The sequence below is a fragment of the Canis lupus genome, chromosome 15, assembly GCF_048164855.1.
Source record: "Canis lupus baileyi chromosome 15, mCanLup2.hap1, whole genome shotgun sequence".
Lineage (NCBI taxonomy): Eukaryota > Metazoa > Chordata > Mammalia > Carnivora > Canidae > Canis > Canis lupus.
In genome coordinates this window covers 1,365,605-1,393,273 of record NC_132852.1, presented here as the reverse complement: position 1 = coordinate 1,393,273, position 27,669 = coordinate 1,365,605, and the positions used below count along the sequence as shown (strand labels likewise).

The 27,669-nt window shown below is 46.9% G+C and overlaps 1 protein-coding gene across 1 annotated transcript in view; it reads left to right on the top strand.

The window, feature by feature from the left end:
• CSMD1 (CUB and Sushi multiple domains 1) overlaps nt 1–27,669 on the top strand; it is a 1,871,580-nt gene that overhangs the window by 1,448,315 nt on the left and 395,596 nt on the right. The window contains 1 exon segment of the mRNA XM_072775779.1: nt 5,493–5,605. Within this exon segment, the coding sequence (XP_072631880.1) occupies nt 5,493–5,605 (113 nt within the window).

Genomic DNA, 27,669 nt, shown 5'->3' with positions numbered 1-27,669 from the left:
TGGACACTCTTAACACCCACAGGTAAAGATGTCAATCAGCCAGTGGGCTGCAGAAGGAGATGACAGTGATGAGCAGTGGGGTGGCGTTGGCTAATGTCGTGAATCTCAATATCAAGGCAGTAGAGCACGTGTGTAGAGAGTGGACATGGGGAATGTAGATCAGAAGGATGCTGACTCCACCTCTGTGCAGTGTTGCTAATTGCCAAAAAGATGGGGTGTGTATGCAGACACACACACACACACTCACACATTCCTCAGCCATTAATAAAGCATGTAATTTTGCCATTGGCAACACCATGGCCGGAATGCATGGACATAAAGTATATTATACTAAGTGAAATAAGTCAGAGAAAGATAAATACCATATGATTTCAGTTATATGTGGAATCTAAATATAATAATAATAAAATAACAAACACAAAACCAGAAACAGTCTCATAAATCCAGAGAACAAATTGGGGGTGCCACCCCAGATGACTAGGGGTGGATGAAATACAAGAAGAGGATTAAGAGGCAGAAACCTCCAGTTGTAAAATAAATAAGACATGGAAACAATAATGGCATAGAGGGTATATAGTCAACACAATTGTAATAGTGCTGCATGGCGACAGACGGTGACACCATGGTAAGCACTGCATAGTAGGCAGAATTGTTGAGTCACAATGTTGTACACCTGAGACTAACACTGCATGTCAAACATACTTCAATAAAAAAGAAGAAATTAAAAGGGAGGAAAAGAGCACTGTCTTCCACTTATCCTACATGTAACTCAAAAGCTAATATATATTAGTGTGTAAGAAAAATCAGTGGTTATAATACTTTCTTTTTTTGTTTATATAAACTTTTTTTAAAGTTTTTATTTATTTATTCATGAGACGCAGAGAGAGAGGCAGAGACACAGGCAGAGGGAGAAGCAGGCTCCCTGTGGGGAGCCCGACGTGGGACTCGGTCCCAGGACCCCGGGATCATGACCTGAGCTGAAGGCAGATGCTCAACAGCTGAGCCACCCAGGTGTCCCACATTTATATAAACTTAATGACAAAATGATACTTGTCCTTTTCTCTTCATTTTCTTACCCAAACAGTGCCATTTTAAAGGATTTTATTTTTAAGTAATCTCTATACCTAATATGAGGCTCAAACTCACAACCCTGAAATCAAGAGTAGTATCCAACTGAGCCAGCCAGGTGCCAACTCAAAACAATGAATTTAACCAAAGATGCAACAGGTAGCTGTTTATAATGCCTATGAATAAGACCAGGCGTCCCTTTGTATATTCACATAGTCTAGAGAACATTATCTGAGAGAAATAAGAAAGGAAAATAAAGAAACCAGAGGGAAAATGAGCAACTGGAATCTCTCCTTCCTCAAAAAATATCAGACATACCCTCTAACTGAGAATAGTTATGGGATGCCTGGGTGGCTCAGCGGTTGAGTGTCTGCCTTTGACTTTGGGTGTGACCCTGGGGTCCGGGATCCAGTCCCGCATCGGGCCCCTGCAGGGAGCCTGATTCCCCCTCTGCCTGTGTCTCTGCCTCTTTCTTTTTCTGTCTCTCATGAATAAATAAATAAAATATTTTTTTTTAAAAAAAGAGAATAGTTATGAAAGCAGAGTATAATAAATAATAGGCAGATCTTTCAAGGCGTAGGAGAGTGATATAAGGTGGACGGGGTTTTAGAAGATAGAAATCAAAGAAGAGCAGCTAAACATTTTGATGAATCTCACATTTCCTAAATCATTTCCCCCGGGGGGGCATTTTCTGATTCTCAATTTAAGGCATCCTGGCAAACAGATATCTGTGACTCCGAGAATATAGTTTTGGGAGACACGGGATGTGGGACCCCCGAATTGGGCTATCAAAGCACTGAAGACGTGAAGTGCCAAGATATCAAGGAAATGGGAATTACAAGGGTGCAAGCATGGCATTTGCTTGGCTTTGGTTCTTGATGTATTTGCCTACGCCTAACTTTCTGGGATTAGAAGAAAAGAACCAAAGCAAAACTTTGTTGCTATAGGTCTACAAAGCTCAGCAGAACTTTTGGGATTTTCAGGGCTAAGAAGAAAAAGGTAGGTGTCCAGGACCTATTTTTTTCAAGGAGGAGATCTAGTAAATATCGTATTCTCTGCATTGCGATATAAGAAGGGATAAGCACTGGGGAGACCACGTACCTGGAATGCAGCTGTGGATCATTCCAATGACTGAATGGGTCAAGGTGGTCACCCTACTGTCAGAAAAAAAATTAAATAATCTCAAAGCAAGGTAATAGCATACAGAACTTCTAGATGGCTCATACACAATGTCTGGCATTCAGTCAAAAATTACCTGAAATGTCCAGAAACAGTACTCAATGACTTCAACCCAAGAGAGAGAGAACACAAAAAGAACAAGATACCCAGACATTGCACTTATCACTCAGGAACTCTAATAATTAACTACCATTCCTACGTTTAAGAAAATAAATGAAATAATCAAGAAATTTACCAGAAAACTGTAATCTATAAAGACAAATCAAATGGAGGTTTAAGAACTTAAAAATACAATATCTGGTATAATTAACTCAACTGATGTGGCTTGAACTGGAAGATAGTTCAGTGAAAACTATTCTAACTGCTTCAGGGAAAAAAATGCACAGAAATTATTTGTATCCTTGGAGTTCAGGAGAAAGAGTCCAAGAAAATAGGATATCCTTGGAGTTCAGGAGAAAGAGTCCAAGAAAATAGGATATCAACCAATATTTGAAAACATTATCATGAAGAACTTTCGAGTATTGACCATAGACATGAAGGAAGAGTTTCTTTTTTTAATATATTTTTAAAAGATTTGTATTTATTTATTTGAGAGAGAGAGTGCACACTAGCAGGGAGAGTGTCGGGCAGAGGGAGAGGGAGAAGCAGGCTCTGAGTAGGGAGCCTGACATGGGGCTCCATCCCAGGACTCTGGGATCACGACCTGAGCAGAAGAGACAGTCAACCGACTGAGCCTCCCAGGTGTCCCACAGGAAGAATTTCATGAAATCTCATAAGCCAGTCAGGATAATACAAAGAAAACCTCACATGGCACATTACAATGAATCTGCTGCCAAAAAAGGACAAGGAAATAGCTTAAAATCACCATAAGCAGAAAAATATTTTCATAAGAGCAAATGTAAGACTGATAGAGTGTTTCTTAATATAAACAAAAGAAAAAAGCAGAATAACATATTTGAAATGTTGGGGGAAGAAAAGCTATGAAGAGGGTTAAGTGAAAGATAACTAACCAATGAAAAAAGGAAAACCAGGGGAAATGAACTCTAATTCATCATGAAAGTATATTCTAAATAAAAGCTGACATTCTCTGGTTAGATAAAATAGTATAAATAAAATAAGTGAAAATAATACAAATCGATTATATGGTGCTTACAAGAGACAAACATGCAAGGCATGCACACAGAGTAACTTGAAAGTAAAAGGTCAAGAGAAGATACTCCTGGTAAGGATGAAGGAAAAGAAGAAAAATGTTGTGGCTTTATAGACACGAGTCAAAGTAAACAGACATCTATGCTAGACATTTATGCTCTGTGCACTTTTTGATATGTCACATTTCAGTAAGAGGGATGCATAAGGAAGAGAAAAAAGTCTCTTCAAACCAAACAAGCAAATAAAACACCACATGTAAAAGAATAATCTCTCTAACAAAGAACAATTTTCAAAAAAATATATTTTTAGTGACTGCACATTATTCACTGAAATTCTGGGTTTTCTTTCTTTCTTTCTTTTTTTTTTTTTTTTCCTGACTGGTGCATAACATTGCATGAGTTACTTCCCATGTAATGAGGATTGTCCATCTTCCTTTGAAGAAGCAGGTTTTCTGTACCGCCCAAGGTGAGAGCGTTGGATTGATAGATAAATGATAAGATTGATGGGACGAATCATGTGTTCATATTCCCCAAAGTACTTCGCTGAAAGCAAAGCTTCCTATTTGATTAGAGACATTTATTTTGGTTGAATTGATTCTTTTTTCTTACCCTTTTTTCTATTTCAACATGCTTTTTTTGTCAGCATGTTGAGTTCAGTCAATGGATTTAGTGTTTCTTTGCACCGGCTGACAGCAGCCACTATGTGACTGTTTTATTAACACGCAATGAATGCTTCATTGAAACTTCCATTTGGTGTGACCTGGACATTGATATGCAGAGGGAAAGTTCAGGAAACTTGCCAAATGTGTTTCAGCTGTGCGTGCGGTTCTTGTCGATACTCTCCAATGTATGGCTGCTTTGGGTTTTGTGTGTGTGTGTGTGTGTTTCTGTGTGTGTATGAACTACTTTAGTTTCATAGCACAATTAAGAAGAAGGCACAGATATGTTTCATGTACCCCCTGTCCCATTACACACAGCTTTTCCCACTATGGACATTCCCCACCAGTGGGTACATTTGCTACAATTAATGTAGCCACATTGGCCCACCACTGTCACCCCAAATTCATGGTTTATATTGGGATTCACTTATACTGCTTTGCACTGTGTGGGTTTGGACAAACACACAAAGACACGTGTTGACCATTATAGTAACATATAGGGTAGTCCCACTGCCCTAATACTCCCCTGTATGCCACCACTTCCTCCCTCTTCCTACCCTGGGCAACCTCGATCTTTTTGCTGACTCCATAGTTTTGCCTTTTCCAGAAAGTCATAGAGTTGTAATCACACAGTGTGTAGCTTTTTATTTTTTATTTATTTATTTTTATTCTCTAAATATTTTATTTATTTATCCATGAGAGACACACAGGGAGAGAGAGAGAGAGAGGCAGAGACACAGGCAGAGGGAGAAGCAGGCTCCTCACAGGGAGCCTGATGTGGGACTCGATCCCAGGACCCCGGGGTCATGCCCTGGGCTGAAGGCAGACGTTCAACCACTGAGCCACCCGGGTGTCCCAATGTGTAGCTTTTTAAGTTTCTTTTCAAGGCTTGAACAAATCAGCTCATTTCCTTTTAGTGCTGAAGAATATTCCATCCTATCATGTATTTCTAGAAGAGATACGGTGGCAAAGGTACATGATAATTTCAAACTAGAAAATCTAAGCATTTTGTGAATGAACCAGAACATTTCTCAGCGTAGAGGTATTGATAGTGTGATGTTATTCATGTTGATGGTGTGATGTGTACAACCAGACAGCCCTAAGATCTGTCTCTCCTCCACACGGGGGTTACCAGCTGTTCTGGATTCAGTATTAAGGGTATGGGGAAGCCCTTCAGTTCCAGACAAATAGGATGGTTGGTCACCCGAAGTCAGTTTTAAAAATCAAAGATAGACATTTTCAACCATAGGAGAGAATAATTACTGTAAAATGCCTGTAATAGTGAGACTTAAATATAAACCAAAAATGGCTATTGATTCTTTGAGGGAGGATCTTCAGGTACACACCTATACTTGTTTGTTGAAGCTGCAAGAATTCAAGGTAAAAGTAGCGATATTTGGCGCTTCCATAATGGTTTTAATGCTTCTCTTCTGTGCAGACTCACTGGGTCCAGCGTCCCTGACCTGATTGTGAGCATGAGCAACCAGATGTGGCTTCATCTGCAGTCTGATGACAGCATTGCTTCCCCCGGATTTAAAGCTGTCTACCAAGGTAAGGCCGGAACCCACCCACCAGCACACTTTCAGAGGGAAAGCGCCATTCTCCGGGGGTTAGATATAAATAAAATTGACGTGTCAGAATAGTGTTTAAAAGTAGGGAATGATTATTTGCAACTATCCGTACAGTCCTACTTACAGTTCTTTTTTTTTGTTGTTGTGAAGAATTTTTAACTTGTTGAAATCTTGGCTTGCCATGACGTGTGCTGTCATTAGGTCAAAACAAGGAGTAAGACCGTGTATGAATGCAAGCCATGAAAGGTGTGCACAGGTGTGGGTCTTGGCATTTTATCTCTTCCCGAGAGGCAGCCGCTATGCTTATAACTAGCGGAAAGATTTTGAACAGTGAATCAAATTAAGCTGCATTATGTCCATATTCATGTACAAGTGTGTGTGTCTGTGTGTGTGTGTGTGTGTGTGTGTTTAAATGGAAAACAGAGAAATATATATATGAAGTTGGAGGAAAATACTATCAAATTTTCATGTAGGAGAAAACTAAATATTGTTTAGAGTTGACTTATAATTCTCCAGAGATGTTGGCCTCACCTCTGAATTTATGTCCAGGAGTCATTATATCATCAGGGAGTGGTTTGCCATTGTGCGGGGCGGCTGTGTGGTCCCATAAACCAGGGCCCTCTGTTTAGTGTGATGCATCTTTAAAAATAACCTCACTGTATTGTTCTATATCTGGAAGGATCTCATAGGTTGGAGGTAACTTTTAATCTTAACATACTGATGGGTGTTTTTTAAAAGAAAAACGTGGGATCCCTGGGTGGCACAGCGGTTTGGCGCCTGCCTTTGGCCCAGGGCGCGATCCTGGAGACCCGAGATCGAATCCCACATCGGGCATCCCGGTGCATGGAGCCTGCTTATCCCTCTGCTTATGTCTCTGCCTCTCTCTCTCTCTCTCTATCATAAATAAATGAAAATTGAAAAAAAAATAAAAAAACGTTTTTTTTTTAATTGAAGAAAATTTCATAATGGGAACTGAAGTAGAGAGAACAATGTAAGAAACCTGAGATGACCTGTATTTGTAAACTTTTGTGAGCCTCCCAGATATTTTGCTGTTGGCTCAAGAATTGGCTTGAGACCTGGCTACCTGACCCACGTGCTCTTCTAGACTATCAGCCTCAGCTCAATCCTGCCTCTGCTCAAGGAACCTGGAGCATCCATTGGGAAATCGATCACATTTCCTACTGTTAGACATCCCCCCCCCAATGCTAGACACATACACAAATCATTCAATAATTACCTCTTTAAGAAGTAGATTTTTTCCTTGCCCCCAAAAGAGAAAACAAGAACTCTTCCCCGCCCTACCCCTCGAATCACAGGTCAACCAGCCGGCCCATCATTCCGGGTCTGCCGAGATGTAGTTCACGCAGCGCCACCTGCCCATGTGTGCTCTCAGGGTGACCGGCAACAGCCAGCTACCAGCGGGTGTCACGTCAGTTTCCCTGAGCACACCACCACCTTTCGCTTGATTTCTCCCAAGTTCCAGAGATGGCAAAGAACGGAGAGTGAAATACAGAAAGGGGATCTTTGCCTGGGATGCAAAGAACAAAAATGAGCTTCATAACATCCTGACCTCAGGGCCCCTGGAAGACCTATATATAGGCACCTCTGTCTTAACTGGCAGCACGCGCGCACACACACACACACACACACACACAAACAATCTTCCTTTAGCTACACACTTCGGGGTTCTCCAGGTCAGTAATCAAACAGCCGGACCCAATAAATATGAAAGAGGGTTGGGAGCATGTTAATGTTTTGATTTTGGATTATACAGGAGATGGGTGTGCAGCCTCTGTCTTCAGTTCAGATCCTGTATGTATCTGGCAAAGAAAAAAAAGATCATTCTCTTGTGCTCAGAGACTAAGTATGTGTCCCCAGATACAATAAGATGATCTCATATTAAAATGTTTTATAAATTATTTTATAAAACTAGTTATTTATTACACTTTAAAGGATATATTTAAGTGGTCATTTGGATATGATCCCATATTTTCAATGAGTCACAAGCTGATTTGGAGTCATTTTCAGCAAGATCGAAAAGAACCTATTACCATCTTGAATGCAAGTCAAGAGAATTCTTTTCGGGGTCAACTTTATACTATCACACAAATGCCTGTGAACTAATCATCACTTTATCAAAATAACCAGGAAATTGCATTCATACATTTTTGTTAATGGAAAGAATTGATTATTAAAAAGAAACTATTTAAACTAGAATCTAAGAAAATGTACAGTGACCATTCAGAATAAGACAGAAATCTGTGTTTTATGTAACTATGTGCATTTTCAAAATGTAGATACTTTCATTAAGTAAGGTATCAAAATTTTAGAGAACTAACAAATTACAGAGTACAGTAATACACCGAAAATGGTGATGATTTTACTTGGATTATTTTACTAGAAAGAAATTATTTAAAGGAAATAATTAATTTGTAAGTGTTATTGTCAGGAACACATTTGAAGTTGCCCTGGGCAAAAAAAAAAAAAAAATGCTAGTTATCCTCTCAATGTCTAGCACACTCTTTGTGCTTAAAGGATGGGGTAGCGGTCTGTGCCTTTCATTGTCCTTGAGCAAGGTTACTACTCAGAAAGTGGTAGAAACCTGATAGCAGAGGAGGTGATCCCTGACCACAGAAACACGGGGAAATTTGTATGGAAGAGACACCATCCATGATGGCCCAGTGGCGACAGATGACTTTGGCATCTCTGATCAAATTCATGTCAGCGTCGCTAATTGTGTCTCTGTGCATGTTCTTTGAAGTCTCCTTTGAAATAGTTTTTCCCAATATCTTACAGGTTCCTTCATCAGGTGCTGAGTTTATTGCAACCTTTCACATGATATGTGTGTGTGTGTATTGATGAAAGTTAGACAAACGCATCTGCAGAGTAGGGATTTTATTTTCTTCAATTTTACTTTGTGAATTTGAATAAAGGGATAGCATGCCTTGATTTCTAAAGGTGTACTGTAGAGTATTTAGGAGCTGAAAATATGTAATGAGAAGTTATTACATATCCAGCCTATGAGGTAGAGCATTAAAAAGCATCTTCCAACCCCAAACAATAAGCAGGGGGACAGTGACAGCGTCCTGAGCTCGAGTGAACACATCCTGGCACAGCTGCACTCACCTTTTGAGCTGAAGTAGTGAAGACACTAAAAGGTTCTATGGTGGGGAGGGCCCAGCATCAGCGCCCTTAACTATAAACAGTGAAAGATATCTCCTTGCTGGAAAAATGGGGTGAGATGGGGGATTGATGGCTCTTCTCAAATAACAAACGCTTCAGCCGAAATGATAATACATCCCATTCAGTGGCTGGGACTCAAACGCACAGGTAATTGCTGACTACTTCCTGACATTTGGATATTTAGACCTGACCTTTAGTTGAACGTCTACATGACTGTACAGCTATTGAAGAACGCGTGGTAGAGGTGCGATCCTTTCCACATGACCTATACTGGCCACCGCCTTTGGTGAAATCTAAAAGCATCCGTGAAATCCCAAACACTTCCCAACAGGACAAATTGCAGTAAATTAACTCCAGCAGCATGAAGACACACATCATAAGGTTTATAGTACGAAGACTAGAGGGACTAGCATCGTTGCCAAATTGTGGATCCTTGACTATTAAGAGATAAAAAGTGTTCTCAATTAAAATATAAATATTCTTCCAAGTGTCATATTTCAGTTTGAATGGCCATACAGCACTAATTATAATTACGTTTAGCTGTAATTAGGACTGTGTTTACCGGCTCACTAGTCTATTAATAGTTATGGCTCGAGATGTCATGGAAACGAGGATGGCCATCAATCCTTCAGAGATTGCCAATTCAAGGCCACGTATTATCTTTTGACAAAATCACATTCTAAAGTCAAAAAGATAATTAAAACAAAGAGCTGTTGCAATATTTGAAGATTTAAAAAAAAAATCTAGAGAATGCCGTATATCAGAAGAAAGCACTGTAGAAGCATTGTTTCTGGAGTGCTCTATTAAGCTGACAGATACAATAAAAACCACTTGTAAAGGCTATTGTCAAAAATAGAAATAATTGCATTATTTAAACTACAGTTGTTTGTGAATTATGTTGTCGGAAAAATCTATATAGTTGATAGTTACACAGGATTTAACTTTCTAGATGTTTTTTAAAATATATTTTATTTCTTTATTTAGAGAAAGAGAGAGAGAGAGAGAAAGTAATTGTGGGGAGGGTCAGAGGGCAAGAGACAACACAGAGCCCAACGTGGGTGGGGCTCGATCCCAGGACCCCGAGATCATGACCTGAGCCAAAGTCGAGACTCAAATGCTTAAGTTATGGAGCCCCTGAGGCACCTTAATTCTCCAGGTTTAGAGATTGCCTGGCTTTAACTCGCATATAGGGTGGTGGCTGAGAACTCGGGCTGTGTAGCTCTGCCACCTATTAGCTGTCCAGCTTAGGACTCGTTTAAACTCTGCACAGCAGATTCCTCGCTTAGAGAAAAGGGAGAGTATATATAGTACAGACATTTGCTTCCTCAGTCTGCTATTCTAGAATCCGAACGACTTAGAACAAGGAAACCCCATATCACATAGAATAAGAAATGCTGCCTATCATCTGCATACATTTTCCTTGTTACTTTTGAGATGTTTCTATAAGTACGGTTTTTCATTACATGAATATTAGAGCTCATGATAAAATATGTAAAAAATAGAAAGTGGCCCTTTGCTTTGCCTTCTGACTTGGCCAGGTAGCTCTCTCGAAGGCCATGTCCCTCAGCTTCTTCCTTGTGTGTCCTTCCAGAATTTTCAGTGCATATAACATCAGATCTAAAATCTCATTTGTCTGTTCGTCTACAAACTCCGAGGGAACTTTGATTTGCAAGAAATGGCACATCCTATTATTTTAAAACAAACTTGAGTTTCTTCCAGAGACTCTCTCCTAACAGCATGTTGGGGGGGGGCACATTACCTTACCCCTTCTCTGCTTATCACCCCCATCTCACCAAAGGTTGAGAATTCATCAAGTGTTGTTAGGGATGCAAAAGTTGTGGGGTGCCCTTAAATCCTTGGATCACACCTGTTACCCTGAAATGTTCATGGTCTCTGCTACTTTGGGCACCGGGCCCGGTGGACGCTCTGCTGGCAACACCTCCTCCCCCGGCACACACGGTGATGCTCAAGTGCTTCCGTGTGGGAGAGCCCATCTCCACACCACCATCACACCAGGATCCTAGTCCGGAGTGCATCCCTGTTCTCTGTATTTGCTCCTGTCCCTGAGCCTTCAGAGACAATCAATGATAGCTTCCCCCAAGATGCCTACTGCATACACTTGATTAACTTAGTCTTTTTAGACTTTTTAAAATGATCATTTATTTTAGAGCAAGAGAGAGAATTCTAGTACGGGGAGAGGCCGAGGGAGTGGGAGAAGTGGGCTTGCTACTGAGCAGGGAGCACGAAGCGGGACTCGACCCCGGGACCTGAGCTGAAGGCAGACGTGTACCCCACTGAGCCACCCGGGGGCCCCTGACTTAGTCTTTAAAAGAAGAGTTTGTGTTACAGTCCCCAGGAGAAGAAGCACTGAGCACAGCCTGGATAATCACTGTTTCAAGGGAAACTCAGAGACTAAAACACCAACATGAGCACTGCCAATGATCAAAGAGCAGCGGAAGGAAATTTCAACAATATAAGATCGAGAATACGCTAGGCGATAATTTGCCATAAGAGAATTATTGAAGAAAATATTATGCAAAGTTGAAAAAAAATGACAATATTTTCAGGAGGTTTGTTAGACGTCTAGGAAAGTGATGGAGGGGAGGTAAGATACTTTGTTCAAAGGTTTGTTTAAAACCTTTGTATACATGAAAAATATTTAATGCAAAATAATCTATTCAAAATCCAAAAGGTAAAAAAAAATGATGTAAATAATCATAGCTGTCTAAAGCAATGCTAATCTATTAAACATCAGTATGACTTAATATGTATATTATATATTTTATATGATATTATAGATATATATGACAGAAATTTATAAACATGTAAACAATATGTGTGACATGTAAGTTACATATGTGTAAGCTATATTTACATCACAATTTACACATATGTAACTTACATGTAAAAATTATATGTAATTAATTATGTAATTATGTATATAATTTACACATATGTGACTTATACGTATAGGGAAATCTATCGAAACAATATATAGGGAAAGCCAACACAGGTTTCATGCATGGTTTTCCACCGTATATTTTAAATTTATTTATTTTTTTCTCTCTATAAGTTACAAAAGTTAACTACCGAGGATCAAGAAATGTTTTGCAAACCAATCTTACATTTAATAACTCGATGGAATTCTTTTTAAAATATATAAGAATATCACAGCCCGTGCAGTCGCGTGCATCTACAGCATGACCTCTGTGACTCCCGCGTGAGGAAGGGTGACGAGAGGCGAGCTCAGTGCCTGGATGTCTGCCCCGCGTGTCTGTGGCCTCACAGTCTTCTCCTTTGGTCGCAGAAATATTGTTCGGTTGGCGCTCATCACACATGTTGATGAACTGCTTTTCCACAAATCATGTTTTATGTAATTTGCCATAGCTATTTAAATTTTTAGCAGGGGGTAAATTAAAGGAAATGTTCCCTGTGATGTGCTGCTGTGTGGTAAAAACAAGATCTATTTTAGGCTCACGCTAAGAATTATTTCAGTGAAATAATTTGAGTTCAGCATTACTGTTTTGTACCAAAAACACGACTGTCTTCCTGTGTCTCGTGGACAGGCTGGAAATGGGAGTCGGGGGAAGATGCATTTGGGTCTCTTCCTCTGTACCCAGGGCTCTCTGCATTCGTGGGGAGTGGGGAGGGGCACCGGGTACGGGGGAGTCCAGTCCGTCTCTGCCCTCCTTGGAAGGCAGCACTGCACGCTCGCTGTTGATGTACGACCTTTGAGATACTTGTGATGGTTTATGTGTCACCCCAATGGGACCACGGGGTGCTGAACACCCAATCAAACATCATTCTGGGTGTGTTTTCAAGGCTTTTTCTGGACAAGGTTAAAGTGTGCATTAGTTAAACTGAGTAAAGTTGATTTCCCTCCCCAGTGTGGGTGGGCCTCATCTGATGAGGTGAAGGGTCAACTACAGTCATACCTTGGAGGTGTGGTGGGTTCACTGCAGGAAAACAAATATCCCAGCAAAGAAAGACCAATGAGTTCTTCTGGCTTCCCGGTGCATATAAAAGTTCTGTTTACACTGCACCATGGTCCGCCGGGTGCCTAATGGCATTACGTCTAAAAATCAATGTATGTACCTTAATTTAAAAGTGCTTTATTGTTAAACCGTAAAGCGTAGCTGTCACTTCAGCTTGCAGCAAGCCATAATCACCGATTACAGATCATATGACAAACATGAGAATGAAAAAAATTTGAAATATTGCAAGAACCACCAAAATGGGACACCGTTCTCCGAGGAGCTTGCCTTTTAGGATCAGGACAGAAGGTAACTTTAGGTGATGGTAGCAAGTGGAGAAAACAGAAAAAAAAGGGTACGAAAAGGATACAGAGTAAAATATACTCCCTATCTAGCTAAATGTATCCATGCAGTGTTTTTTGTTTTTTTTTTTTAATTTTTATTTATTTATTCATGACGGGGTTGGGGAGGGAGAAGCAGGCTCCATGCAAGGAGCCTGACATGGGACTCGATCCCGGGTCTCCAGGATCAGGCCCCGAGCCGAAGGAGGCACTAAACTGCTGGGCTGCCAGGGCTGCCGGCATGTGGTGTTAAATACGTTGATCTTACACCTCCGCCAATGAGTTGAAGCCGCACAGTAGCTTTTAGCTTTATACGTCCGTCTGCCTTCTAGCTTTATGTTTTTTTTGTTTTTGTTTTTGTTTTTGTTTTTTCTTCATAAATCTTTTCCTATCATGAATATGCCTGTAGCATTTTAAATTTTTGGTTGTCTTATTCTTGCTGGGTTATTTTTCATTTATTTGTTTTCGTATTTGCTACCGTAAAAGGATTCAAGTCTATGTGTGTGTGAAATGGTTAGTTTTTGACCATTTATTGTGCCATGCTTATATATGTGCGTGCATATGTTTCTATATGTTAATAGACATATATGCCATGTTTATATCTATATCTATTCATTTATTTATATAATATCTGAAAATGTTGAGACTAAAGCATTCTCTGCTAGGAATCATTTTTAAATAATAATTTATAGAATTTTTTTCTAGTGGTTTTATTTTTCCCTGAGAATATAAGATTTAGAGCAAGATTGGGCTAATGTTGAGGGTATATATGAACTTCTTGATTATAAGTCTCCTTAGATGGTGGGTATTTAGCAATTTGACACTGAAGTCAGAAGTCAGGGTGCTTAGCACTAACCCAATTAGGAGCAGCGAAGTTTCTATTAGTCATAATTTCGTTCTATGCAGCATTTTTCTGCGTGTGTATAAAATAGGAGTTAGAGGAGACACTCTTATGGTTCGTAGAAACTAGTTTACGATTGCTTCTAAAAATACCAGTAGCCTCCTTTGGGTTGCTAATTCCATAGTTTAAGAATTCCACCAAAAAAAAAAAAAACAAAAAACAACCCGAAACTCATTTTAACACATCATTGTGTAGATAGTGAGAGCCATATACAGATCTGAGAACGAAGTGAGCTTAAAGAGCGACAATAAAACTGCTTGTATTGCAGCTTTACCACCGCAAAGCTCTTTGAGAGAATATGTATGACCTCGTAGACAAGGAACAAAGTAATGTGTGTAATGGCATATTAGCTAAAAGATGTGTTATTTCAACCAACCTTATTGGAAACTTCATCAGATTGCTTTTAGATTTTACCAAGCCTACTAGTGTAGGTAGACATAAAAAATTAAATCTGTAAAATAGCTCCTGGGATGAATTTTTTCAGACTTTTATTTAAAGAAATAAAAAAAATGTATAAATAAGCTGTATTATAATGTAGGAGTTATGTTTAGAAAGCAGACATTTCTGATAACTTGGTTAGATACTTTCATTTAAACGATAGACAAATATATTAATAGCTGAGTGCTAGAGGCTAATGCTGTTTGGTTTTAGGTGTTTGTTGTTGCCCTTGTTTTCTGCTGGTGAATTGCACACCCACCCAGTGGGTTTTTTTTTTTTTTTTTTTTTAAGATTTTATTTATTCATGAGAGACACAGAGAGAGAGAGGCAGAGACACAGGCAGAGGGAGAAGCAGGCTCCATGGAGGGAGCCCGACGTGGGACTCGATCCCGGGACTCCAGGATCACACCCTGGGCTGAAGGCCGCGCTAAACTGCTGAGCCCCCCGAGGCTGCCCAACCCAGTTGGTGTTTGCTTGTCCTACCTACAGACCAAATTGGACTACCATATACTATTATTAAAACAAAATAAAATTACACACGATAATAACAACAAAACTCCACACGTAGTATAACAGTATGGAGTTTAAGTTCATTATCCATCCCCTTGTTGTTGTTGAGCGGGTCGAAGAATTTGCGTGAAGGTTCTCTAACATTCAGAACGGGCCTGGCTTGACCAGACTTGCGTATCAGGAGCACCGCCAAGATTCTCTTTTTTCCTGGATCACACTTTATGAATGAATCACAAACACCGGCTCCTCTTAGTGATGTGAGAAAAGCCGTTATTAAACCTTTTAACTATATCAGTGAGCCAGGAGAGCAGGGGGTGTCCTGGGAGAGGACGTGAAGTGGTGATGGGAACACGTGACATTTAAATTCTAGGTTGAGTGGCCCATCAGCCCGGGCGGCGTCCGTCTCTCCCATCTTAACCTTATCTTCATAGACTAAGGTTCAGTCTCCACGTGCCCTGGAGGGGAAATGAGGGCGAGAAGATGAGGGCAGAGTGGTTCGGGAACCACGCCACCATCAGCGTGGCTGGGAATGAAAGGGTGAACGGTGATGAACGACACGAGATTGCAGAAAAACTTGAAGCTAGCAACGTGTCTTTTTTTTAATAAACTTATTTTTTATTGGTGTTCAATTTGCCAACATATAGCATAACACCCAGTGCTCATCCTGTCAAGTGCCCCCATCAGTGCCCATCACCCAGTATCCCCCACCCCCCGCCCACCTCCCCTTCCACCACCCCTAGTTCGTGTCTTTCTAAGTTACATGTTAGCTCTAGAAGTGAAATCAGGTTTTCTTTTCTTTTCTTTTCTTTTCTTTTCTTTTCTTTTCTTTCTTTTCTTTTCTTTTCTTTTTTTCTTTTTTTCTTTTCTTTTCTTCTTTTCTTTTCTTTTTTCTTTTCTTTTCTTTTTTCTTTCCTTTTCTTTCTTTTCTTTTTTCTTTTCTTTTTTCTTTTTTTTCCCTTTCTTTTCTTTTCCTTTCCTTTCCTTTCCTTTCCTTTCCTTTCCTTTCCTTTCCTTTCCTTTCCTTTCCTTTCCTTTCCTTTCCTTTCCTTCTTTCCTTTCCTTTCTTCTTTTCTTTTTTTTTTTTAATTTATCGGCCACATTTGCTGTCTTCCTACCTTTTCACATACTGGGTTTGAATGTAAAGCTTCGTCTGACATCGTCACCACCTGGCTTCTGGAATCCGACACGCTGACATTCAATTTGCTGAAAGGATCCCCCCCTTTTGGTCTTCAGTGTCCTCCCCCAAAACCTGTTTGTGTTTTTCTTCCACGTTCCTGCTTCCTTCAGTATTTTTAGTGACTGCAACCAAGTAGAATTGTTAAGAGGATTACTAAAATCTGTTGATTTAAAAATGGGAAACATGGCATGTTACTGATCTCAGTGTTATAAGTGGAACTAACTGTTTTTTTCTCTACATATGACCTGTATTTGAACCCTCATGCATCCGCTCAGGCCTCTAGGCCAGGAGTGTCCTTCCGTCACATTTGGTTCTTTGCGGTTCAGCCCAGATGCATTTTCTCTTAGATGTATCTTTTTAATCTATCGGCATATGTAGCCCTATTTATTTTTGACTCTTTTATAGGGAATTCGGAGTGACCAGAAGGAGGTGGGTGCACTGTGAGGCTAAAGAAAGAAAAAAACTACCTAGGGAAGGAAAGCAGGCTGCCCCATATGTCAGTCGAAAATTTCCAGAAGGGTAGCAGGTCCCAGAATGGGAGATTGCAGAGGACAGAGCTGCGGCCCAGAGATCTGAGCGTGAGCTGCAGTTTTGCTTCCATTTGCCCCGAGGTCTCTGGCCTCCAAGATCCGCAACTCTGGGGAGAGGAGGGATCAGGTCACCTGCAGCCTCTTCTCCCATTGCTGGAAAAAATACAAATCGACGGTTCCATGACTGTGCCAAGGCGGGGGCGCGAGGGCGGGGATGGGCTGCGAGTCCCCCGCCTCCCCCAGAGACCGGGAGGGGGTGACTGTTGGCCGCCAGGTGCACAGGGCGGTCCTGCTCGGGCCGAGTCAGGGGGTGGTGGGGGGCAGGCGGGGAGGCGGTGCGGGCGTCCCGGGCCTATGGAGGGGGCAGCGGGCCGGGCCGGGCCGGGCGGGGGTTAGGCGCTGAGGCCCCACGACCGCCTCTGCCGCTGGAGCCCACGCGCGGCCCATGGCCAGAGAGGAAGAGTGCAGCCCGGCCCGGGCCGCGGGGAAGGAGGGCGCCGCCTCCCAGCTGCGCCGCGGGGCCCTTCCCTCCGCTCTCAGGGACCTCGCCTGTCCTCTCCCTGCTGCAGGCCGCGGTAGGACAGCGGAGGCGACAGGCCCGGCCTGGCCCCGCAGGTCCTTGGGCACCGGGCCTGGGGTACGAGGCCGCGGGCGGTGCGCACGGCTGGGCTGCTCCCGACGCCTCCGGGTTTAGAAGCAAAGAAACCGAATCCAGCTTGTCAATTTATTTTTTCAAATTAAATCTCTCTGTTTTCGACTCCCCTCGAAGATGCTTGAGACCATGCCAGGGGAGCGCAACTAATCCAGCCCGATCGTGTCCGCTACTTCTTGAAGCAATAGCAAGGGCTGCCTGCATCGGGCGGGCCTCCCACACCCCACACCGCCGTCTGCGTCCCACGTCCCACCGGCTGCTGGGGCCCGGGGCAGGTGCAGCCGTGACCCGCCCCCCCCCCCCCCCCCGTGTCCTGGCAGGTGGGCCAGTTGCCCAGCACCCGGCGGTGCGTCTCTGATCTCTGCTCATTGCAACAGGTCACATCCAGCGTGAATCATCCTCCTGGGGTTTCCTGCATTCTGTTTGCCCTGGAGAAGGCAGGTCATGAACCTAGGTAGGGGTCATGGGGTCCTCTGCAGAGTCAGCGCTCAGAGCACCGGCCCCTGGCCACTGGGCCCCATGAGGCTATGGCCTGCGGCCCATGTGGGGTCCCCCCCAGGTCGTCTGCTGCCCCCGACCGTCCCGGGGCTTGGCAGGCATCTGTCCCATAGAAGGGACACACATAGGACAACTGCCGCCCCCCGCCTTTGCTTCACCCCTGCACCCGCTGAGTCTACAGCAAGGCCCCCCATTCCAGGGGCACAAGAGACTCATGGTTCGTTTCTCCGTCACGGCCCGACCCCCTCCCTCTGGCCTCCCTGCCCCAGGGCAGCCTGGTGACCGGGCTCCGGGCCTGTTGGGTGCTGGTGCCGCCAGGGGACATGTGAGGCTCCTGCCCGCTTGGGCCACTCAGCAGGCGCAGGCCGGCTCCGACCCCCGGCTGGTGCTTCCCCCAACCTCCCCTCTAATGCCCCCCCCACTTTCAAAACAAGAGCCGTCCGTCGGCCGCACTGGGGCGGCAGCGTCTGTCACCAGCTCTGGAGGCTCGAGGGCCGCATCCGGGCCCCATCCTCTCGCGGTCCCACCTCTGCTTCCTTCTCCCGGGCCTTCATTCTCAGGGGGCGCTTCTGTTTGTGGCAGAAAATCCAGGTGACTCTGGGCTTCCCTGAGCTTCCATGGTTCCTCTAGTCCACGGCCCAGAGAGCAAGGGGACGGGGCGGGGGGGACGGGGCCTTGTCTGGCATCGGCCTTAACCCTCGATCCAGTGGTGCCTCCTGGTGAGGCCCGGCCGCCGCCCCCGTTCCCTGCCACCGCTCAGGAGCGGCAGGTGAGGCTCCCCCCCACCCCGACCCCCCAAATCCCTGGACTGGGCATGGGGCGGTTTGCAAAGGAGAACCTGAGCAGCAAGGGACAAGTTTTTAACAAAGACCAAAAGGTCAGATGTCCGCTCCGTGACCCCAGCCCCTGACCTTTCCTCCGTCCTCTGAAACCAAGGCTCCCACATGGCCCGGGTGCTGCAGGCAAAGTGCTTCCCTCGTCTCCAGGCCCTTTGTCACTGGAGCCCCCATTCCCCTAAATATTCTGCTTTCCTCTTCATCCTCCAATGCTATGACCTGATGTAGTTTTATCTTGGGGAAAAAAAAAAAAAAAGCATGAGCCATTGCCTTTCTTTCTTCTCTTTTGTTCATTCCATTGCCTTTTGCCTTTTTTTGGGGGGGGGGGGGGACTGGACTGTTCGTCCTCACTGCTAAAATTAGCATTTTTTATTTCATTAAAATATGGAATCCTATTGAAATTGTGTCATGAGAAAGAAAAAAAAAAAGCACCGCTGTTTTTTCACTAATTTGGGTTTGATCGGCCCGGAGGTGCTTGGTGCGCGGGTTCCCGCTTCCACGGGGCGGCTTCCCCCTTTTCCATCGGTGCGGCCATCCTTGGACCACGTCTATGGCTCCTGGAGGTTTCCCAGGTCCTCTCAGTGACGAGGTAGGAGAGTGTCGCAGCGGCTGTCGGGCAGCCTCCTCATTTTCCACAGAGCGGCCCACGTTCCTGAAGAGCAACTCCCATCCCACCGACCGTTTGGTGCCAAGGCCCCTGCGCAGCGGGTGGCGGGCAAATGGTTCCCTCTCGCTCCAGCTCGGTCGGTGCCGTGACGCTGCCACGTGCCCTGGAGACGCTCTGCTGAGCTCCCGGCGCTGCTGAGCGGCACCCGCAAGGCCGGGCCAGCTCATCCCGGGCGCTCGTGGGCAGCCCACGTCGGATCCGGGGAAGGGACGGCGTGTTTTCCAGTTTCTTTGCTCCGCTCCTGCTGCTGCTTCTTCCTCTTTACTCTTTACAAGAACTTGGTTTCTACCTGCGCTCCTAACCCGCTCCCCTCTCGTCTACGCAGCCTGGAGCCTTCATGGGAGCAGTCGGCTTCTTCCTGGGGTTTAGCGAGGGCGGCGGCATTTTAACGCAGATTTTGGCCTGAGGTGTGAGGAGGACCAGTGACCTGACGAGGACGGTCACCAGGGCCCTCATCCGTGAAGCGGGGTGCTACACCTGGGTGCTGTCACGGAAGGTGGGGGGCCTGCGGGCAGCTGGGCACCCTGGGTGTCTCCAAGGGCTGAGGGTGCTCAGGGCCCTGAGGGGGGCCGTGCAGCAGGGAGAAGGGGCCTGTGGGCAGCATGGGCACCTTGGGCGTCTGCAGGGGCTGAGGGTGCAGGGGCCCTGAGGGGGCCGTGCAGCAGGAAGAGGGGGCCTGCGGGCAGCATGGGCACCCTGGGCGTCTGCAGGGGCTGAGGGTGCAGGGGCCCTGAGGGGGGCCGTGCAGCAGGGAGAGGGGGCCTGCGGGCAGCATGGGCACCCTGGGCGTCTGCAGGGGTTGAGGGTGCAGGGGCCCTGAGGGGGGCCGTGCAGCAGGGAGAGGGGACCTGCATGCAGGGTGGGCATCCTGGGTGTCTGCAGGGGCTGAGGGTACAGGGGCCCTGAGGGGGGCCGTGCAGCAGGGAGAGGGGGCCTGGGCCAGGGTGGGCACCCTGGGCGTCTGCAGGGGCTGAGGGTGCAGGGGCCCTGAGGGGGGCCGTGCAGCAGGGAGAGGGGACCTGCATGCAGGGTGGGCATCCTGGGTGTCTGCAGGGGCTGAGGGTACAGGGGCCCTGAGGGGGGCCGTGCAGCAGGGAGAGGGGGCCTGGGCCAGGGTGGGCACCCTGGGCGTCTGCAGGGGCTGAGGGTGCAGGGGCCCTGAGGGGGGCCGTGCAGCAGGGAGAGGGGACCTGCATGCAGGGTGGGCACCCTGGGCGTCTGCAGGGGCTGAGGGTGCAGGGGCCCTGAAGGGGGCCGTGCAGCAGGGAGAGGGGACCTGCATGCAGGGTGGGCATCCTGGGTGTCTGCAGGGGCTGAGGGTACAGGGGCCTGAGGGGGGCCATGCAGCAGGGAGAGGGGGCCTGGGCCAGGGTGGGCACCCTGGGCGTCTGCAGGGGCTGAGGATGTGCAGCCTGGCGGGTGCCCTTGGAGGTCATGGCCAGGGTCGCGCCCCCCAGGGTGTCCAGCCCGGGCCAGCTCCACTGTTACCCGCCCAACTGTTGGTGGCGGTGCTCTTGTCATACATGTAATTCCGCGTCTGGGTCTGCAATGTTGCATCCTGTCTGGGTCCCGGAGAGGCCACGGCCTGCTCCCCACCTGCCAGGCACCCCCTCCACCCGCGCAGCGGCTCTGCGGGCAGGGCGCACCCCAGGGTAGGCCGGCCGTGTCCCAGGCCCGGGCTGCGGTCGTCGGTGCGGGTGTCCTTGGCGCCTCCCCCGGCGTGGGCTCCCGCCTCCTCCCCGCCTCCTCACGCCGCTGGCCTCGGCTTCCGCAGGGTCACTAAACCAAGTCAGCCACCCTCCCGTGGCCCCCACCCCCGCTCGCCAGGTGCCTCCACCTGGACTAGGCACCTGCCTCCCAGACCACCCCCCTCCGGCTGGGCTCCCCCTTGTAGGGCCTGGGAGCTCGGATCCGTCGTCCTCACTGTCACCACTTCTCTGCCCTGAAAGCGGACCGTGTCCCAGAGGCTGTGAGCCTGGTGCACCGGGGCTGGGCTGGGGTTTTGAGTGTGTGTCACGTAGGGTCCGTCGCCCTCCCTAGAACCAGCCTGGAGACAGCACGGTCACACCTGCCTGGCACGGCTCCTGGGAAGGTTCCAGGGGTGCTGACGCACGCGGGCACGACGGACTCGCTGCAGTGTCACGGGTTCCCAACACGGACCGGCACCCTTACCTGAGGCCATTAAAAAATCATATTTCCATCCACCAGTGGCCAGTGAGACCCAGGAAATGGGACGGGACCATGTGCCACCACGAGTTTCCTCCCCTGCTCTCCGGGGCGCTCTGCGTCCTCAGAGATTTATTAAACGGACATTGGTGTCGATCGTAATCGGTGGAGGCCTCTTGCAAGTATCTCAATTTATACTTTTACCCTCTTTTTTTTTTTCTTCCAATTTATCTGTGGGGAACGAGGGTCGGTCGTCCCGGGGAGATGGCCAGGTCCGCATCTGGCTCATGACCCGTCCTTGGTGGTTAGGAAAGCTGCTGTGACGTGGCGCCTGGATGCAGAGGCTCGGGGGGCCCAGGTGTTACCTCAGCTAGAGCAGCTCAGACCCCCTGGCGCGCTCCCCGGGGACGTCCCCCTGCCCGGCAGCGACTGGGCCCCGCGTTGAACGAGGCCTGCGACGCCGACATTCCCGGCCGGCGCTCCTCTCCCACCGCTGAGCACAGGAGCCCCTCTGAGCCGCGGGCCACGAGGAGAGATGCCCGCCCGCCCCGTAATCCCCGTCCTGACCCCGGCGACCTTGACCCTGCGGGGCCCGTTGTGTGCGGGGTCATCCCGGCGCCTGCCTGCCCGCCCGCAGCAGCAGCGACCGTCCCCAGCCGTTGCCAGGTCCCCGGGCCGCGGAGGACGGAGGCCAAACCTCCCCTACTTGGAAACTACTGCTCAAATGTCAGTAATTGGATTTTATTTTATGAGTAAGAACTCGTGGATTTAAACATATCGGATGATTTTCTTTTTTTTTTTTTTTTTTTTTTTTGATGATTTTCAATCTACAGGACTTCCTGTGCGTCCTGTGCTAAGCGGTAGTCCCCTTGCGGTCTGCTAGCAGGTGCTCCGGGCCTGTCGTATGTGTGTCCTCCTCAGGCCCGAAGTTACTCCCTCATCCATTTCTTCGGTGGAAAATGATACTTTAAGACTATAATCTGAGCATTTTGTCATGGTTTTTGCATTTTGAATTTCTTATTTCCGGGTTCTCTCACAAGAAAGGGAGTGTGTGCATGTGTGTGCAAGTGCACACGTGTATACGTTTGTATGTGTGTAAAAATGCCTGTGCTTGCGTGTATTTCTCTGTGTGTGAATGTATGTGCATGTTTGTGTGTTTGTGAGTATGAAGATGTGTGTGTGCATGAGGCCGTGAGTGTGTATGTGTGCATGACTGTGTGTGTGAATGCATGTGTGTTCGTGTGTGATTGTGGACACGTGCATGTTGATGCGTGTATGTCTATGAATATGTGGGTGTATGTGTGCATGTGTAGTTGTGCATTCACGCACTTGTAGGAATGCGTACATATGTATTCCCATTTGTGCATGCGTGTGTACACACGTGTATGTGTGGATGTATGAGTGTGTGTGCTTGAGCGGATGTGACTACTTGGTATATGCGTGTATTTGCATGCATGTTTGCGTGTGTGATATGTGTGTACTCGTGTGTGTTTGTATGTTCACTTGCGTGTGGATGCATGTGTGAGTGTGTTCAAATGTGTGCCTGTGCGCTTGAGTGTGTATGAGGGTATGCGCGTGCATGTGCACGTGTGCAGACTAGACACAGGAGCGTTGGTGCTGGCACACCCAGCTCAGAGCGAGCACGAGGACCTTGCACTTCCTGCCCCGGGTCGCACCTCTACTGCCGGTCACACGGAGTCTCTACCCTCAAGGACTCCAGTCAGTGTAGAATCACGGAATCAAAGACTCTGCAACTGCTGTGGTCCCCAGCGTAGACACAAGGAGACACAGGCTGGAAAACCACCCCGCGGGACCTCACACGGTACTTACGGAGGCCCGAGTGCAACATCTCCAGGCGCGGTTCCCGCCCCCCGGGGGTGCTGCCCTCAAGGCCCTGCGGGGTTCACAGCTGGAGCCACAGCTAGATTCATGCGTCTCGCTTTTTATGCTTTATGCTTGTTTCTAAAAGTAATCCTGATGTATGATTATAAGAAATTTTGCATATTTACGTGACTCTACGGCCAAATCTGCCAAATTACGTTCATCTGTAAAGTCTCTCTCCTCCATTCCCATCTCTTCCACACTTATTACTCCCTTTCTCTTTGGCAAAAATGCCTGTGATTTATTCTTCTGTATTTTGAGAATATAGACACATGAGTATATGTTATCACTAATATTATCATACGATAGAATTACACGATTATATAATATTATATATAAATGCACATATATATTTGTATCATCCCCCTCCCAACTTTTTTTTTCCCTCCCAACTTAAATAGCAATAATTTTAGGCTTTCTACCTTTTTTTCTCTATTTAATGTATTTCAGAGATCATTCCATAGCGTTTTTCTCCCTTTATCCCTTTCTTTCTTTCTTTCTTTCTTTCTTTCTTTCTTTCTTTCTTTCTTTCTTTCTTTCTTTCTTTCTTTTCTTTCTTTCTTTCTCTTTCTTTCTTCTTTCTTTCTTCTTTTTCTTTCTTTCTCTCCACCCAATCTTTCATTCCCTCATTCAGTTTCTCTCTCTCTCTCTCTCTTTCTCTCCCTGTCCCTCTTCCAACCATTCAAAGGTTCTTTCCAGTCTTTTGTGTTAAGAAAAGTCTGGCATAAATAGCCTTATAAATTTATCTTTTCACCCACTTTATTTATTTTTCAACCAAGATGTTGCAACATGGCATGCAGAAAATAGTGAACATCCAAACGGGGCTGTATCTCACGTATCCCAGAGAAAAGAGGACTTGTTCACACAATAACATAACACCATGAACAGGAGTGTCCTGGCAGGTTTCTTCATAATAGTGGGGGCCTGGAGACTGCCAGATGCCCGTAAACATGCACACGATTGAGCAGAGCGTGAGTATTCCCAACCACGGGATACTATTCAGCAGGAAGAGGGAAGGAACCACCGAGACACGGGACACGGGTGGGTCTCCAGAGAGCTGAGCTGCTCTTCCCGAAGGGGGAATGCCGTAAGATGCCGTCTCTAGAGCATTCTGAAAAGACAGTGCCGTGGACTCGGAGAGCAGACTGGTAGCTGTCGGGGGTAACAAGGGGTCCGAGCTGGAAAGAAGTGAGTGTGGCCGTAAAGCCCAACAGTAGGGACCGTTGCGCTGATGGGGATGGTCTAGCCTTGCCTGCCGTACTGTCAATACCAGACAACAGTTGGTCAGGACGTTCCCTTGGGGGACATCGGATGATGGTGCCATGGAATCTCTACTACTTCTTTTTTTTTTTTCCCTATTTTTTTTCTACTACTTCTTACAGCTGCATGTGAACCTGCAATCATCCCCCAATAAAGCTCCGTTAAAAACATTAATAAAACCCCGTAGTAATTCTTCACCAAATCACAAATGAAAACGAGATATTCGCATGTTTCCAAATTCCATCTCTGTGACTTTACTATTTGGTGAGTTCTACTGATCCTTAATCCTTCTGCATATGGAAACCTTGCTGGGGTTTGGAAATAACCATCAATTAGCTGCATCTAATTGCAAGTAGTGGCGTCTCTGGCGAGATAATCTGTTTGTTTGTTTTCCTTTTTAACAGTTATTAGAAGGGAAACACTAAGGCTATCAATACAATTTCATTACTATAATATTATACATAAAGAACATAATCTGTTCTTCCGTCGAGTATCCGCGGCTACAACCCAGCTCTCTGTTGGGCGTATCCCCTGTTAACGGCGTATCTCTGAAGCTGCTGGGGCCGCTCTTATTTCCCATTGTCCCATTGGAATAAATGTTTGTTGACCTTGTTTACAAATTATACAGCCCTGGGGGCGGGGGGGGGGAGTCAGAACCGTGTAAATTGTCAAGGAGTATATTTTATATGAAAGCAAACTCTGCCTCATAGATGAAATTTCCTGAGTTGAAACCAATAATAATGGGATGGGGTTGACACATGGAGAGCTGTTCCATCATTCGGGATGCTTATCTTGTCTTCTGTAAATGATGGTATTAGACAAGGATACATCAAATCAAGTGAGCAACAGAGAGGATTTTTATGAGTTTTCCCCTTGAACAATATTATGATAAATTCATACAATAGCATTTGATTTTTTTTCCCCCTCTCTACCAGGAGGATCAAGCAAAGAAAATGAGGTTGCCCTTCAGTCTTTGAAGCTTTTTGATGCATGACAACCATAGTCTAGTGATAAGAATTAAGCTCCACACCTTAAATGAGCAATAAGTCAGTTTTTCAAGCTGTCTCGTTCAGTGATCCTGTCTGCATCTTTTTTCTTCTTTTTTTTTTTTAGCCACGTTATTATTTAATATTATTTTCTTTCACATTGATTTTGGAGAAGCAATGCATAACGTGGGTAATAAAATAACGATTGGCATAACCTTAGATTTCCCATCTATAATCGTCCCTTAATCATATTAACCTATTGGAAAAGTTTTATAGCCACTGACCACATTCCCTTTGAGAAGGAAACATCTTGTAGACTTCTCCTGAAAATGCTAGCGCTGTACTGAAGAAAGGATCTTTTGCTCAGAAACCACTTGTGAGGTGTCGTGTGGGTGGCGGTATGGGAAGCATGACACTTGGGTTGCTTTGGGAGATGTCTGGCCATCGTGTTGCTGCAGTGGTCATTTTCCCTAATAAAACACATAGAAGATGCAGAGACGTGAGGAAGGGACGGGAGACGGCACAGAGCTCCCCGCGCTCAGCAGCAGATTGAATCCAAATCACTGATTTCACTAATATGCTCAAAGAATCTGTTTCGTGGGGCGCATGGTTGTGGGAGCTACAGGCTTAGGAGATAAAACCGTAAAGGACCAGGACTCCCGGGTTCCGCGTGTTCACGGGCCTCAGGTGGCCGCGCGCTCCCGTCGGAAGGCAGGGCCCCCGCAGCTCGGGCCGGGCCCAGGCTTCGAGCCCGACGCACGACCGGGTTGCTCTCTGTGCCCCGCTAGTAGCGATGCACGGCGTACGCGGCTGCTTTTAGGACGTGAGCTTTTCTCACGTTCCCATTTTGACATCTGGTGTGAGATATGCCTTCCAGTCATGAATAGGACCTGGTGCTTCCGATTCACGTTCTCCTTGTGGCCTGAGCTCATCATGCGTTGGTACCCGAGGGCGTCTGAGCCTCGTTCCTCCAGGCGGGGAGAAGCTCACGGAGAAAAACATGGGGGTGGAGGGACAGTCACGGGAGCTGTGTCTCCTGGGGACAGGGGCGGCTGTCCTAGAGCATCCCTGCAGGCAGCAGCAGCCGGGCTGCACCCCAAGGCAGGGTCTCCCACGGGCTGGGTCTGCTGGGTGGTGAGGACCCGTGTGGTGAGGACCCCGAGACTTGCTGGGGGGAGAGTTCAGAGGCCAAGCGCTTTTCCCGTAGGGAGGAGCGGGGTCGGGGGGATCTGCACATGGAGACGCATCCCAGCAGTAGGGAGGGAAGATCTGGGCACGGGGATCCAGCCCCGGGCTGTGCACCTGCCGGGGCCCCGACACCTGCTTTCCTTCCATCCCTGAGCTCCATGCTCCGAGGGCGGGTGCAGCAAAGGCCGATGCCCTCCAGCCCGGAGCAGCCCGTCACCCCTGCCCGGCATGCATGGCTGGCGCTGTGGCCTGCGCTGTGTCATCCTCCCGTCGTGCTCAGACCCCAACGTCCCTGCCAACGCAAACCCCTTGGCCACCTCCAGGGGCCCCTCCTCCCGGGACTGTGGTGGGAGGCACAAGCCAGAGGGTCAGGGCGCCCGGTCCCCACGTCCGAAGGCGGGCGTCCTGTGGGCAGAGCTGGGGCAGCAGCAAGGGAGGCCCCGGGGGTAGGGAGCCGGCAGCCAGTCCCGCTGCACCTGCGTCCTTCCCTTCAGGGTCCAGGCGCTACGCCCCTCGGGAGGCCCCGTGGTCCTTCCCATGGAAACGAGAGAAGGTTTGAAGTCCCTGTGCAGCGGCGTGATGCACACGCGTGTGCACTGCCGGGGACTAGGAGTTTCCGGAATAATGAGCGAGGAATGAGCCCTATTGAGGCAGTTGATGTCTTTATCGTCGGCTTGCAGGAGTTAAACAGAAAAATCGTAAAACCAGCTTGGTATTCCCTTCTGCCGTTAAGTATCTGAACATCAGCTTCTAATTAGATAAATGTTGCATCCGGGATTGTATTGGCCGGAGAGCGAAATGTCGTCCTTACAAAACCGGCTTGTGACCACGTCCCGCAGCTGGGCTGGGGGCAGCA